At 41.1% G+C, this 13,805-nt stretch overlaps 1 protein-coding gene across 1 annotated transcript in view; it reads right to left on the bottom strand.

Annotated features, from left to right (window-relative positions):
* LOC110367981 (major histocompatibility complex class I-related gene protein-like) overlaps positions 1-7,153 on the bottom strand; it is a 46,434-nt gene extending 39,281 nt beyond the window's left edge. The window contains exon 1 of the mRNA XM_036134379.1: positions 6,932-7,153. Coding sequence (XP_035990272.1) covers positions 6,932-6,971 — 40 coding nt within the window. The 5' untranslated portion in view covers positions 6,972-7,153. The remainder of the gene's footprint in view (positions 1-6,931) is intronic.
* Positions 7,154-13,805: the final 6,652 nt, after the last annotated feature.

Raw genomic sequence — 13,805 nt, 5'->3', positions numbered from 1 at the left:
TGGACCTCCTCTTGAGGCTTGGGCGGTGACGGAATACAGACCTCGGAGGGCGGCGCCGGGCTACAGACCTCGGAGGGCGGCGCCGGGCTACAGGCACGGAGGGCGGCGCCGGGCTACAGGCTTCGGAGGGCGGCAGGTTTGGAGGCTGAAGCGCGTCCTTGACGGACCTGCCGTGCCGGTGCTTCTGCCGTCCTTGCCGGAAGGAGCCAGATGAGGAATCCGGGGCAGTCTTGGAGGTAGCCGCTGGCCAGCAGGGCAGAAGGTCGTCCCGGTCACCGTCGAAGAAATCCCACAGCTGGCTCTCCTTGATGCGTGGAGCTCCGCTAGGTGGAACGATGAGCCTCACTCGAGGGGCCAGTTGCGAGTCATGGAGGTGATGACCGAGACGACGAGAGGCTGAGCGGCTTCTCTCCCTGGGCTCCGGGGTAGCCGTAACAACGCCCACGTAAACCACCTGGGGAGTGGAGTCGGTCCGGACGGGTGGCGCAGGGTCCCGGGCGGAAGCCATCTTGGCATACCTCTCCCTCATCTGGCGTTCGCACATCTCCACATATGCGAGGATGTCCGGGTCGTCAACTCCTGCAGGTAAGTCCCGCATGGCGCCTGAGTTCACCTTTTGACTGGGCCGTACTGTCAGGGTTTTGTTTACCGATGAACTCAGGACACACACACGGGACTAAAAGTTTGAGTCTTTATTGAAGGAAGTATGCTGGGTGGTGAGTGATGAAGACCGGAGGTTCAGGACTGCAGAAGGTCAGGGATGAATGTGATGGCAGGAGCTGACGACTATCCAGGCAGCCGGGAATGCTCAGAACTGCTCAGCTAGCAGCCCCAGTAGCCACAGCAGGTTAGCAGTTCGTTTGCAGACACCAGGACACAGAGCTGAGCTTCTCGAGGGCGGCTAGTCAGGTTAGCAGAACTTAGGAGACACCAGGGTACAGAGCTGAGCCTTTCCAGGATGGCTAGTCCAGTTAGCAGTTCTCTGGAGACACCAGGACACAGAGCAGAACTTCTCCAGGGACAAACAGCAAAGTAAGAGTCTAAAGAAAACTGGCAGGACTAACCTTAAACAAGAAAAACAAATCTTCCAAGGCAACAACAGGGACTGGCATGGAGAGGTGTGGAATGATGACGGCCCAGAACTGAAGACAGAGGGAGGTTTAAATAGAGCACTAACAGGTGAAACAAGGGTCTGACTAATTAACTGGTAAATGATTATCAGGTGTGACTGACTGCTGAGGAGGTGAAGTGAAAATTGACAGAAAATAACTGATGACTGAAAACTAACAATAAATAAAGTCAAACCTAACCCAAAAGAGATGAAAAAATGAAAGTAACAGAAAAACAAAGCCAAACCAAAACTCAACCATGACAGGATAGGACTGAGTATGTTTTCATCATTTGAATTCTGATAGCCGTCCTCCAAAACAGCCAATTTAGCCTGGATATCTGCAAGATGCTGTGATTTGGCCTTTTTGACTGAAGACTGATAAGAAATAATATATTCCCTTAATACCACTTTAAATGACTCCCACAAAACTGAGTCAGATACTTCACCGTTGTCATTAAAAAAAAGAAAATCTGAGATTTTGGCACAAACATAGTCCTGAAATGTTTGATCAGAATTGATAGGGGGGGATAAATTTCCAATTAAACGACGGGGCATAAAGATTAAAGTGAATCTGTAGTAAGAGATCTGAAATTAAGATGCTGTAATACATTGAGCTGACTGTGTGTGAAATTAATTTAGAATAAATTAAAAAGTGGTAAATTCTGGCAAAACTACCATGGGAGGGGGAAAAAAAGAGTATTTACGATCAGAAGAATGCTGAAGCCTCCACATGTCAACTAAATTTAATGACTGCATGAGATTATTTAGAACCGGGACTGATTTCAAAGAAGACGCAACTTTATTGGAGGACCTATCCAGCAATGGATCGAAATAACAATTGAAGTCACCTCCTATAATTATGTCCCTATTATTACATTGTGAAACAATGTCAAATATCTTCTGGACAGTCATAAAATCTGGACAGTCATAATTTGGGGCATAAATATTTAATAAAGCAGCAGGAATGGAATTGATATTGCCAGTGACAAGCACATATCTTCCCCCTGAATCTGCAGACATGGAGTCAAAGATAAATGGAATGGATTTGCGAATAGGGATTGCGACCCCTCTAGCCTTGGAAGAAAAATCTGACTGGTAAACCTGTGACACCCATGAAGATCTCAACCGTCTCTGCTCATTTGGCTGAATATGCGTCTCCTGAAGAAAGACAATATCAGAAGAGAGTGATTTTAAATGTGAAAACACCTTTGCTCTTTTAAGCCCTTTATCAAGCCCTCTGCAGTTCCAGGAGACAAAATTTAAACAACTCATGCCCGGCTTAGAAGTATTATTATCCTGCATGTATCATAACGTAAAAACAGCAGCTGACAAAGTGAACACAACACAACACAGGAGTTTTAACAACAACAGAACAAACACAAAATCCCCAAAACTCACTCCAGCCACAACAGGAACTAAGCGGCATATCCCTCAATCTAAAGTGGAGGCTGCCGGATAACAGAGAGGAAACCTCGAATAGCCTAAGCCCAACAAGCCGCGTTTACCTCCAGAGGAACTATATAAATGTTAATGTGCACCAAGGCTTAAATGAATGTTCACGTAGAACGCTTAAAGTCAGTCGATATGAGACAATGAGTTGACAAACCGCTCTGCATCAGCCGGTGAAGTGAAGGTTTTCACAGTGCCATTTAAATACACTTGCAGCTTGGCAGGAAAACGCAGGGAACATTTGGCACCAGCTTCCACCAGCCTTTTCCTCACGGTGTTGAATGCCTGGTGCTGCGCTGAAACCTCCGGCGTGTAGTCTGGGAATATGAAGACTTTCTGGCCGTGGTACAGGAGCGGGGATTGTTGTCGACTCAGCCGCAGAATATTCATCATGTCGCGGTCATTGAGGATGAGGATCCGAGGTTGTTCATTAGGAAGTGGCTTGGGTCTCAGGGCACAGCAGGCTCTGTCTATTTTAACGGGCTTGGGAAAGTTGTCCTGTCCCAGCAGCTCCGAGATTAACTTTGAAACAAGCTCTGCAGGATGGCCAGCCTCTTCCCCTTCCTTGATGCCAACAATACGGATATTTTGTCTGCGTGAGCGCCCTTCCAAGTCATTCACCTTTGTTTCAAGAAGACCGTTAGCCGCCGCTAGCTCGCTGCAAGTTGCCTCCAGCGCCGAAACACAGGCATCTGTAGAGGATAGAGCCGTGTCTATGTCGTCTAAACAGTGCTGGACCTCACTGTGCTCTGTCTGCAGGGTTGTTAAATGAGCCTCAATGGAGTCCAGGCGAACTTCCAGTGATTTCTTGAGAGAATCCACGAGGGTGTAGACCAGGGGTGTTAAACTCATTTTGGTTTAGGGGCCGCATACAGCTTAATCTGATCTCAAGAGGGCCACACGAATAAAAGTCCACTAGAACTAAAAAAGTGGACTTGTTGTTGATTTTTATATTAAATGAATTTCACTTTTACATAATATATTATGAATAACCTCAGCGTTTTTAAGAAAAGTATGTGCAATTTCAACAATACTTTTACTCAGTTAAACATTTACTTAAGTGCATTATGCATAAGAACTGATCACAGTGATTGTGCAATGTTGAAAAACATTCACATTTTTTGGAACTTAAAACCACTGACAAAATACTTAAAAAATTAAGAAATTATTCAAAATCAATTTTCCACATCTGAAGCTCAGTGCTACCATCTGCTGATTAAAACATGGTGCATGGACAATATAGGAACTGCAGATTTTCAATTAAACGAAGTACATGTTTTTTTCAATAATTGTTTTATCATTTTCTTCTATTTATCTCCTCTTTCTTTCACCTTTTCTTTTTTTCTTCTTGTTCTTCCTTTCCTCTCCTACTTTCCCATTGTAGTGTCCATATCATTTGAGATATTCCCCGCATGAATCATAATAAAACTATTCACATTCATAAATCAAGCGGAGCACTATGGCAAAAGCAGTCAAATCTGTGAAAGTCAAATCTGATGGGCTCTTTTTGACATTAAGACAACAATTCTTATTGCCCCATTGCCAGACAGGACACTAAAAAAAAAAAAAAAAAAAAAAAAAGATTATTTATTTTTTTGAATAATGATAATGCATTTAGCCACCGGGCCGGACTAAATTGTTCGGTGGGCCGGAACCGGCCCGCGGGTCGTATGTTTGACACCGCAGGTGTAGACTTTAGAGAGATCATCTCTATGGTTATTGACGGCGGCTAAAAAAGCCTCGTTGCTAACAGCAGAGCACGCCTGAACGGTCGACTTCTGGGCTTCGCCTTTCCATGGCATAATGTGAAATGCCAAAATTGCAATATCCTGAAGAAACAGGTGCCTACTAGTCCTCTGGCAAGAAAACAAATAGCTTCAGTGCAGTAATTAAATGATAAATGAAGGCAGTGACAAGAAGCTCTGTAAAACACGTCTACTCCATTACAGCACTCTAGCGCCCGGCTATGCGCCATTTCTGCTGATGTTCGGAAGAGAGACACACTTTTTGGGTCTGTACTCAGTGATCCGGAGATTGTGGACTATGATCGCTACATTGGGTCTCTGCGGAGGGATCTGAGAGAAGCTATGGCTATAGCTCAGTCAAATGCGACTAAACAGCTCCAGTGCCACAAAGATTTGTATGACCGGAGAGTGTGTGGAACACCTGTGGGAGTTAATGACCGTGTGTTGCTGGCAAAAAAAGGGGAACGGGGCAAAAGAAAGCTTGCTGACCACTGGCAGAGCACTGTGTATGTAGTGGTTGGGATAAATGATGAGAGCCACACATTCAGGATCCATAACCCTGTCATTGGTCAGACAAAAGTTGTTCATCGCAACCTGATAATGCCAGCGGACTTCCTCCATCTGCCGGACAGTGATACTGACGATCAGGAGGAGGCTGCAGTGTCTCTGGCAACAAGTTCATTGGATCTAACTATGGAGAGATCAGCTATCAGTGAGGTTAACTCGGACTTGGATGAGTTCAGAAGAAGAGTGTGGGTTTCTGAAATACACTCTGGTGCAAGTCGGGAGTCGAGTATTAAGGATGCTGATCAGTTTGAGAACATAATATTCGACCAAGCACCGGAATCTGCTGAAGTTAGGGTGTCACCTCGGAGTGGACCGGCCTTTGAAGGAGCTGCCTTGGAGGACAGCAGCGCGTGGGACTCTAGTTGTTCAGTGATTGCTACGACTTGCCCAGAGACTTTACCAACTGCAGACCCTGGCCCTCCTACTGACATACCTGTTACTAATGCATCTGCTGTGACTGTAGTTGATGGTGCTACTGACCGTAAATCTAGTGCTGGACGTTTGTTGAAACCAGTGACTAGACTTATTGAAATAATGCACCAAAACAAAAGCCGTTGTTAGCCTTTTGAGCTCTTGTTAGTTTTGCTGTAGTTTTGCTTGTTCGTGATTTTTGCTTAGGAATGGGTTTCCTGTCTCTTTGATAAAGTCGGTGTGTTGGGTTTATTGATAAGGTGCATTTTGCAGTTACATGTTTTAAGAATATGTAAAAAGGCCATGTTCTTTTCCCTTTGTGTGTGGATTGGTCTGGCCAACCTCTCCTCACACTAATTCTTATGGGTAGTCTTTGGGACTGGGATTTTGTTGCTGTAATTTTGATATTGTGACACCTTAAATCTAAATTTGGAAGGGGTGGTTGTGTTTTGCTTTCCTGTGTATTTGAATTGTGATTGTATGTAGTTTTGTGTGTTGTACCTGTGTTGTTATATTTATTTTATTTTTTGGGGGGGTTGCACGTTTTTTGTAATATGTATTGTTCTGATTATATTGATGTTTTTGTCTGATTTTGATTGGACAAGTGGAATTCGGCCATGGGGAGTGTCACAGTGTTTAATATGCAGAGGATTCTACTTGTCATATATTTAGTGGGTTCAGCACCCCCAACTGGTAGTTGGCGGTAATAAGTGTAGTGGACACAGGGACCTCATTGCCAGTCGGTGAGTGACAAGCACGAGGTAGGTTCACTTGGGGGATGCTCTGGTACATTGGATCTATTACCATTCTATGTAATTGCTAGCCAACTGTAAAGTGTATATAGGTTAACGAGGATGTTATTGTATTAAATATGATGTATTTGAGGAAACTATTAGCTGTGTTAATTTAACACACATCAGGGAATGTGCCACCTACCCAGCTAATAGAAAATGCTATTCCTCACAGGGTGCTGTTCCTGTGCTGATGAGCCTGAAGCCTGATTCGTTTGTATATTCCATTTCATACAGATAAAAGCTTTTTCACTCATCCTGTTTCCTGGCCGTCATTATAAACACAACGCAGAGAACGTAGAAAAAGAGAACTAAAGGTTAAACACACACACACACGCACACACACACTTCCACAATCTCTGACCATTTATATGAGCATATAAATCGCCTCTTTAGGGCCTATGTGTTGTTTTATCTGGATTTTCATGTAATATTGATAAAAAAAAAAAAAAAGCAGTATGTATTAGGATTTAAATAAGACTAATTGGATCTAATTAGGAGCTATCACAGTGAACTGCATTGCTAGAGAAAAGTTTGATACATAGCCCAGTTTTATGATAACCCTGCCTGCCAGATGAATTATCACCATATTTGTGCATCCACAAACACACACGGGAACATGTGCTACACATTATCAATCTGGCTGGCAAGGTTAGCTGTAGGAACTCATGATGATCATTTCCTTATTTCTAAGGATCCTACTGCATAGAAATAGCCTAAAATCGCCATCATCACAATTTAAATTAAAACACCCAACCATGTACCCATTCATTTTTTACTTAATAACATTTAGTAATTTGTGCTTTAAAAAGGCACAAAAACGCTTCTTAAAAGCATATTAGATACATTTTAATTACCTTTTTCTTGTTGACTTGAAAGCTTCTTCACATCACTCATAATGGATTTAGTTTTGTTTGGCCAAAATTCAAAACATCTGTAACGAAATCCATGGTTCACGTCAGGTTCGTCGTGGAATAATTTCTTCAACCAGTCATACTTCAGATCCAGTATCTTGTTGCTCCCATCGCAATAAACGACTGGATTATTATCAACTGTCAGTGAATATTGATACTCCGGGAAGTTCAAGAGGTCCGAAGTTATGGTGGTGAAAAACGTTAGAGCGTGGTTCTCTTTGGAGACATGAAATGCCATTAAATCACTCGCTTTGTACATAATAACACCTACTTCAAAATTCCTGATAATAACAAACACTACTGTTCAAAGACAATGTGAGGCAGTAAGACAGGAAAAAGTCTGATGTTACCTGCTGCTGATGCCTTACAGAAGAGGTAAAGCAATAACAACCTGATCATCTTCTATCGACACAGCAGCCGATAAATTTGTTAATCCCAGTTTGTCCGTGACAGAGTGCGGTTCTGCTGGTGCCGTCAGGTCAGCCTCCACTTCGAATACAAAAGTGACGCCAGCCCGCACTGGGTTTTGTAAGTGACGCAAACACCACGAATTACGGTAGTAATGCTTGCTTTGACCTTTCACAATAAAGGCAAAACTTTTACATTTACTGACTGGAAAGAGTTGATTTCATTCTTTCCCTTCTATGTTCTAAAAATATTTTTTATGTATTTTTAGAATAGGGCCTATGGCATGTGAATATGGATATGTAAAAAAAAAAAAATCATAGTTTTTATTTTTGTTACTGTTTTATGTGGTCATTTGGATGTTCCTTTTTTGAAAATTTATTAATTCATTTATTTTCCCTTCATTTCACATAATTATTTAAACAAAAGTGTTTTCAGTTTCTGCATTCACAACAGAATGACAGTAGAACACCTCCAGATGCTGCTTATCAAAGTTCACCTACATCTGATGTGGAATTTCAAAATTAATGCCCTTAAAAATATATATTCTTAGACAGTTTTACGTAAGTGGCTAACTTTGGATAAATTCTTTCTTGAAAAACAGCTAAATCAGTTAAAGACAGTATGATACTTATTCTCCTTTAGAGAGGCAGTGTAATGCATGATAAAAAAGTTTCCATAAATCGCCTTACTTCAGATTTGAAACTACACACGAGTTTCCCATTTAATCCAGTTTAAATTAGCTTTGGCCTAGTAGACAAAGACTGGTATTTATGGAAATACCTCACATATGGAAGCATGATGTTTGAATAATTGGTTTAACCAGCAGTTTTGGATGGTACACAAAAGTGTCTTCAATGAGTTGAAGAAAAATGTTCAGAGTATCTCATATCTCTGCATCTCTATTGAAAGAATAATAATTATTTTTGGTGGGTCCCTTGATAATACATACTTATTTCTCAGCTTAGTATTCTAGTTTCAGAATTTTTCCAAATTTGTATGCTATGGAACATTAGGAGTTGGAGCACAAGACAGAAGAACAGCTTCCGTGTTACAGCTTTGAGACTGTTGAACGCAGGAGGAGCCATTTAGACCTTGCTGCCATCTCCTTCCCAACAACCACCCACATATAATATCTGCCTATTGCTAGACATGCTCAACTAGAGTGAGATCGAGATTAAGGAGACGGGAGGGGTTGCGTTGGATGTGTTGTCGGTAGGATTTGGACTTGGAGCGGCGCGGGAAAACAAAACATAGAAATATGTCAGATTTGGAAAGGGCGCATTTTGGCATAAACTGGTATGTGAATGATTTGGGTGGAAATGGAAGTAGAAAATGAGGAAGGTATGGATTTTAAAGGGTGGACGCCAGTGGGGAGAGGAAGAGGGAGAGGACGTGGAAGAAATAAAACAGATGAAGGAAAGGGAATTCAAGGCAGTAAACAAGAACTGGAAGGAAGTAGTTCAGACGAAGGAGGAAAGTTGGAGGAAAGAAGGAGGAATTTAAAATAATATTAAAACTTAAGAATGAGCAAGAACAGGATAACATCAGCCCCATAGTGATGTCAAGAGAAAGAAAAAAGAAAATTGGAGATGTCGAAATGGTAAAGATTTTGTAAGATGGAAACCTATTGATAGTTTGTAAAAACAAAGAACAAATGAATAAGGCTTTAAATGTGGATAATATCTGTAAAAAAAACTGTGTTGGAGAAAAAAGAGCTGGGAGAAAATAAAAAGATTAGAGGAGTGATTTATGGGATCCCTCTAGATGAAGACCTTGAGAAACTTAATAGAAGTATTGTGGGTGCAAAAGTGAACAACTTGAAGAGAATGTCAAAAACAATAAAAAGAGAAAAAGTATGAAAGTTTATCAATCCTCATTGAATTTGAAGAAAAAGAGTTGCCACAAAACCTCAAAATAGGATATCTCAGTTTTCAAGTCAGACCTTATATCCCTCCACCATTTCATTGTTTCAAATGTCAAAGGTACGAACACATAGCAGCAGTTTGTAAAGGAAAGCAAAGATGTCCAAAATGTGGGGAAGATCACAAGTTTGAAGAATGTAAAGAAGTACAAGAAAAATGTTGTAATTGTGGAGGGCAACATAGAGTTATGTATGGAGGATGTGAAGTAAGAAAGAAGGCAAAAGAAATCATACAGATGAAAATGACAGAAAACACAAGTCAAATCTCACTTATGTTTAAACGCAGTTAAAAATGTGAAGGAACAGAAAACAAGCCAAAGTACAGTCAGAAGAAAATATTACAATACCAGTAGAAAAACTAATATTATTTGTAGCACATGTTATCAACTGCACTGACCAAGCCAAGTATAAAACTGAGAAGATTAAAATAATAGTGAGAGGAGCGGAAAAGTTTTAGGGGTTTAAATAGGGATCATGGTAGAACATAAACTAAAAGTTGGAGGTAGATGGGAGACCAGGACCAACAGGTGAAAGTAGCACATGTTAATATTAGTAATAGTAATGGTAATATCATCTTTATTGTCATTGAAACGCAGATAAGGTGAAATCAGATATGGAAAGGTCATCCCTCCCGATATCATTGGCAGGTAAGATAAACTCTCAAAATGATCGTAATGTCAAAGTTCCTGTTCTTATTCCAGACAATACCAATTTTTATTCCTACATCTTTTTTTAAATTAAATAAATGTACATCTACCTTTTATATGAAAAAAAAAAAACAGTCCCCCGGATATGAAGAGAATTTCTAGAGAGAGAGACAGAGAGGAGGGGGCCTAGCTCTACCAAATTATATGCATTTAATCCGGGGCAGCAAATCTACATAAATTGCTATTTTGGGTTCCGCAGTTAGATGATGAGGAAACCCCAGTATGGGTACATATGGAAAGATATGCATCTAGCCCAATATCCCTGCATTCCCTGATTTGTACCCCTCTGCCCCTAAGCAAGCACCTATACACAAATAACTCTGTTGTCAGAACTCATTTTAAAAACAGAAATGCCCTCCTGTCTGCTCACCTGTTCTCTCCAGCTCTGGGGGGAACAGCATTTAAGGAATGGTATAGAGCTGGGGCTGAATCTGTTAAAAATCTGGTTAAAGATGGTGTACTTATGTCTGCTGCTCAGCTGGAAAAGGAATATGGAATCCCCTTAAAAACGAATTACTTCAGATACTTTCAGATTCGAGATTTTGTGAAAAAGACATTCTCCTCATCTCTTGAATCACCGCAGAGTGGGTGGATAGATGGGCTATTGGATATGAATCTGACTACTAAGGGGTTGGTTTCTATGCTCTATGTAAATATCCAGAGGGTGGCTTCCCCATCCCTTGCCTACATAAAAAGGAAATGGGAGGAAGAATTAGAGCTGGACATATCAAAAAATGAATGGATGTGGGCAGTAGAACATTTTTCGTCTGTATGTGTTAGACTTGGATTAACACAGTTTAAAGTGGTACATAGACTTAATTTCACGAGGGACAAATTGGCAAGAATTTACCAGGGAGCTGATCCGACTTGCCCTACATGTAAAAATGTTCCAGCCAACACATCTCAGATGTTCTGGTCTCTCCCCAGGCTCAAAGAATTCTGGATCAAAATCTTCAAAACCTTTTCATCCATTTACAAGAAAATATTGAACCCTTTCCTTTAGTAGCCATTTTTGTTGTGGCACCGGGGGAAACAAAATTAACTGTCAAAGGAAAGCAATGGCATTTCTTCATTGTTGACCAGGAGATTGATTTTATTTAATTGGATAAAAGCAGCACCGCCAACTCATAAAAGATGGGTTGAGGAGGTGATGGCACACCTAAAGTTGGAACATCTTAGATTTACTTTACAGGCAAGACTATGAGATATTTCAAGGTCTGGCAACCTTTTATTTCCTATTTTGAATCTGAATTTTCATCTGCTTGAGCATAACTAGCAGCATCACCACCCCCCCTTTTTTTCCCTCAGGTTTGAATGGCAATAACAATCACGATGATAATAATTATATGTATCTAGTTTTAACCCAAGAGTGTCTGGAACACAGGTGGTGTGTATGGTAGTAGGAGGATCTGTCTTGTCGTTATTTTGTCTGTGTTTTTTTAGCTGTTTTTGTGATGTAAGTTTTGAGTCCAGGGGTCCGTTCTTCGTACGTTGCTTAAAACATCCGAGATCAAATGAGACATCCAAGATGATTTCATCCGGCTAACCATGACCCGGCTAATTGGGTTCTTCGAACACACCTGTTGTTTATGATTAGTATGGCTGGATTGAGTTATCTGAGATAACTGCGCGTTCATGCGTTTGTTTAAAAGGGGAAATGTATCGATAGTAGAAACAATGATCAGCAGCGCTGCTATTGGCTGTTCAGCAAAGAACGCCCACAGTTTTTCTCCCAAGCAGAACAAGAGCTTTTAATGGAAGGTTATGCTGAATTTGAGTCATTAATTAAAACGACAGGTAACACCTCAAAGTCTGTTAAAGCCAGGAGAGAGGGCTGGCAAAAAATAGCAGACGAATTAAATGTGTAAGTGCTGTCCATGGTAGATGTTTCTATCACTTTCTACAGTATGAATTTTTGCATTTTAATAATTTGATATTTTTTGTTGTTTTATATCAGAGCCTCCACGGGGCCCACTAGAACATGGGGACAAGTAAAAGTGAAGTACAAGAATATTCTACAAAATGGTAATCTTTAATTATTATACTTTATTTTAAAAAGGCACTTGTTATGTCAAGAGATACAAATTTTAGTGTCATTCCTTAGACATTGGAAGTAAAGGATGCGTGCAAATTGGGAATTTTTACAAAAAATTCTTTATCCATAAAAAATGAAGTTCTTTCTTTTCCAAGTCAAACACAGTTTACTCGGTAAAACTGTATTGCTCCGTGTCTAGATAATCCATCCATAGTTTTTTCTAATACAATATACGAGTCAACAGGAAGCAAGCCTTTCAAAGTAAACTAAACTTCACAATAAAATGGCCTGAACAAATCTTCTTACTGAATATGATAAAAATAAAAAGCAAACCATCGTACAAATAACTTAAATATTTTCGATTTATGGCTCTATCACCACTTTTTCCTCTTTAAAAGCCACTGTTAAATGGTGTGCTTGTCTGTTTATAACAGCCACCAAGAAAAATCTCTCTACAATTACACTGTCGCACTGGGCTGAAGGATCCTGTCTATTGCGCAATACGCGATTAATTCGAAAACTTGCACCTTCCGCAACAGGTTGCAATGGACATGGCTACGACAGACTTCCCTATCTCCTCCGCTTATACAGCTGCGATCTAATCCTGTTAACATGAAATAAGCCTGCTCGCGAGCAGGTTTAAGCTAGCACACATGTTGCTATGACAGCAAGTCCAAGATGAGTGTCGAAGAACCGAACGATCCAAGATCATGCCAAATCGTCAACAATCAAATCCAGCTAACTGAGTTAGCAACGTACGAAGAACGGGCCCTGGTCTATCGAGGTCTGAACGTCAGTGCTGGAGAAACTGCGGGAAGAAAGAGGACATGGATTATGAGAGGTAGAACCAGAGGGAAATCTCCAGAAGCCGAGCCGCTTACCATTTAGTTGGGCAGATCTAACCAGGGAAGTAGTGCCGAGGGAACTATGGAGTCTAATGCTCACAATGGTTAACAGGTGGCTAGCAACAGGAGGGCAGTCTGATGGTAAGTCGGCGAGGGATCCGGAGCAAACCACGCAGACAGAGGTGACAGATGGATTAACCAGAGAACGGAGGTAACCAGCAGAATCCAGGGAGGAAAAAAAAAACATCAGAAAGAGTTGGATCAGGCAGCAAAGAGCTGTAAAACCTCCTCTACTTGTGGTCATACTGGGGCTGGCCACCATAAGGGATTCTTCCCATCCTGCCTGTGAAAGGGAAAAGCTCGAAGGGAACTAAGATCATTAAAACATACGCCTTTCTGGATCCAGGTAGCACTGATACGATCTGCTCTGAAAGACTTCTTAATGAAGTTCAAGGTCGAAAGGCTCAGATTCATCTGTGGACAATGGGTCATAGTAAAACAGTGACAACCTCTATCATTAAAGGGCTGGAGATTTCAGAAATCAATGGAAGCCATTTCTATCAGCTTCCCATTGTGTTTACACAAAAGGAAATGCCAGTCTCCACCGACATTATCATCAGTGAGGAGGAGCTGTCAAAATGGTAGTTTTTAAAGGACATTCATTTTCCATGCATACATGCTGGTGTAGACCTACTAGTTGGCACAAATGCATCTAAACTAATGGAACCTTGGGAGTCAGAATCAGAATTAGACATACTTTAATAATCCCACAGGGAAATTACTTGGGTGATTAATAGTCAGGGTGAAGGGCCCTATGCAATCAGAAGCCTCCTAGGATGGGTTGTAAATGCTTCAGCAGAAGGTTACAAGGATCCTGAAAATGGCTACCCTTCAGTTCATG

This window comes from Fundulus heteroclitus, unplaced genomic scaffold (assembly GCF_011125445.2).
Source record: "Fundulus heteroclitus isolate FHET01 unplaced genomic scaffold, MU-UCD_Fhet_4.1 scaffold_80, whole genome shotgun sequence".
NCBI classification, from domain to species: Eukaryota; Metazoa; Chordata; class Actinopteri; order Cyprinodontiformes; family Fundulidae; genus Fundulus; species Fundulus heteroclitus.
Note: the sequence above shows the minus strand (reverse complement) of the source record. Positions and strands in the feature narration are given on the sequence as shown.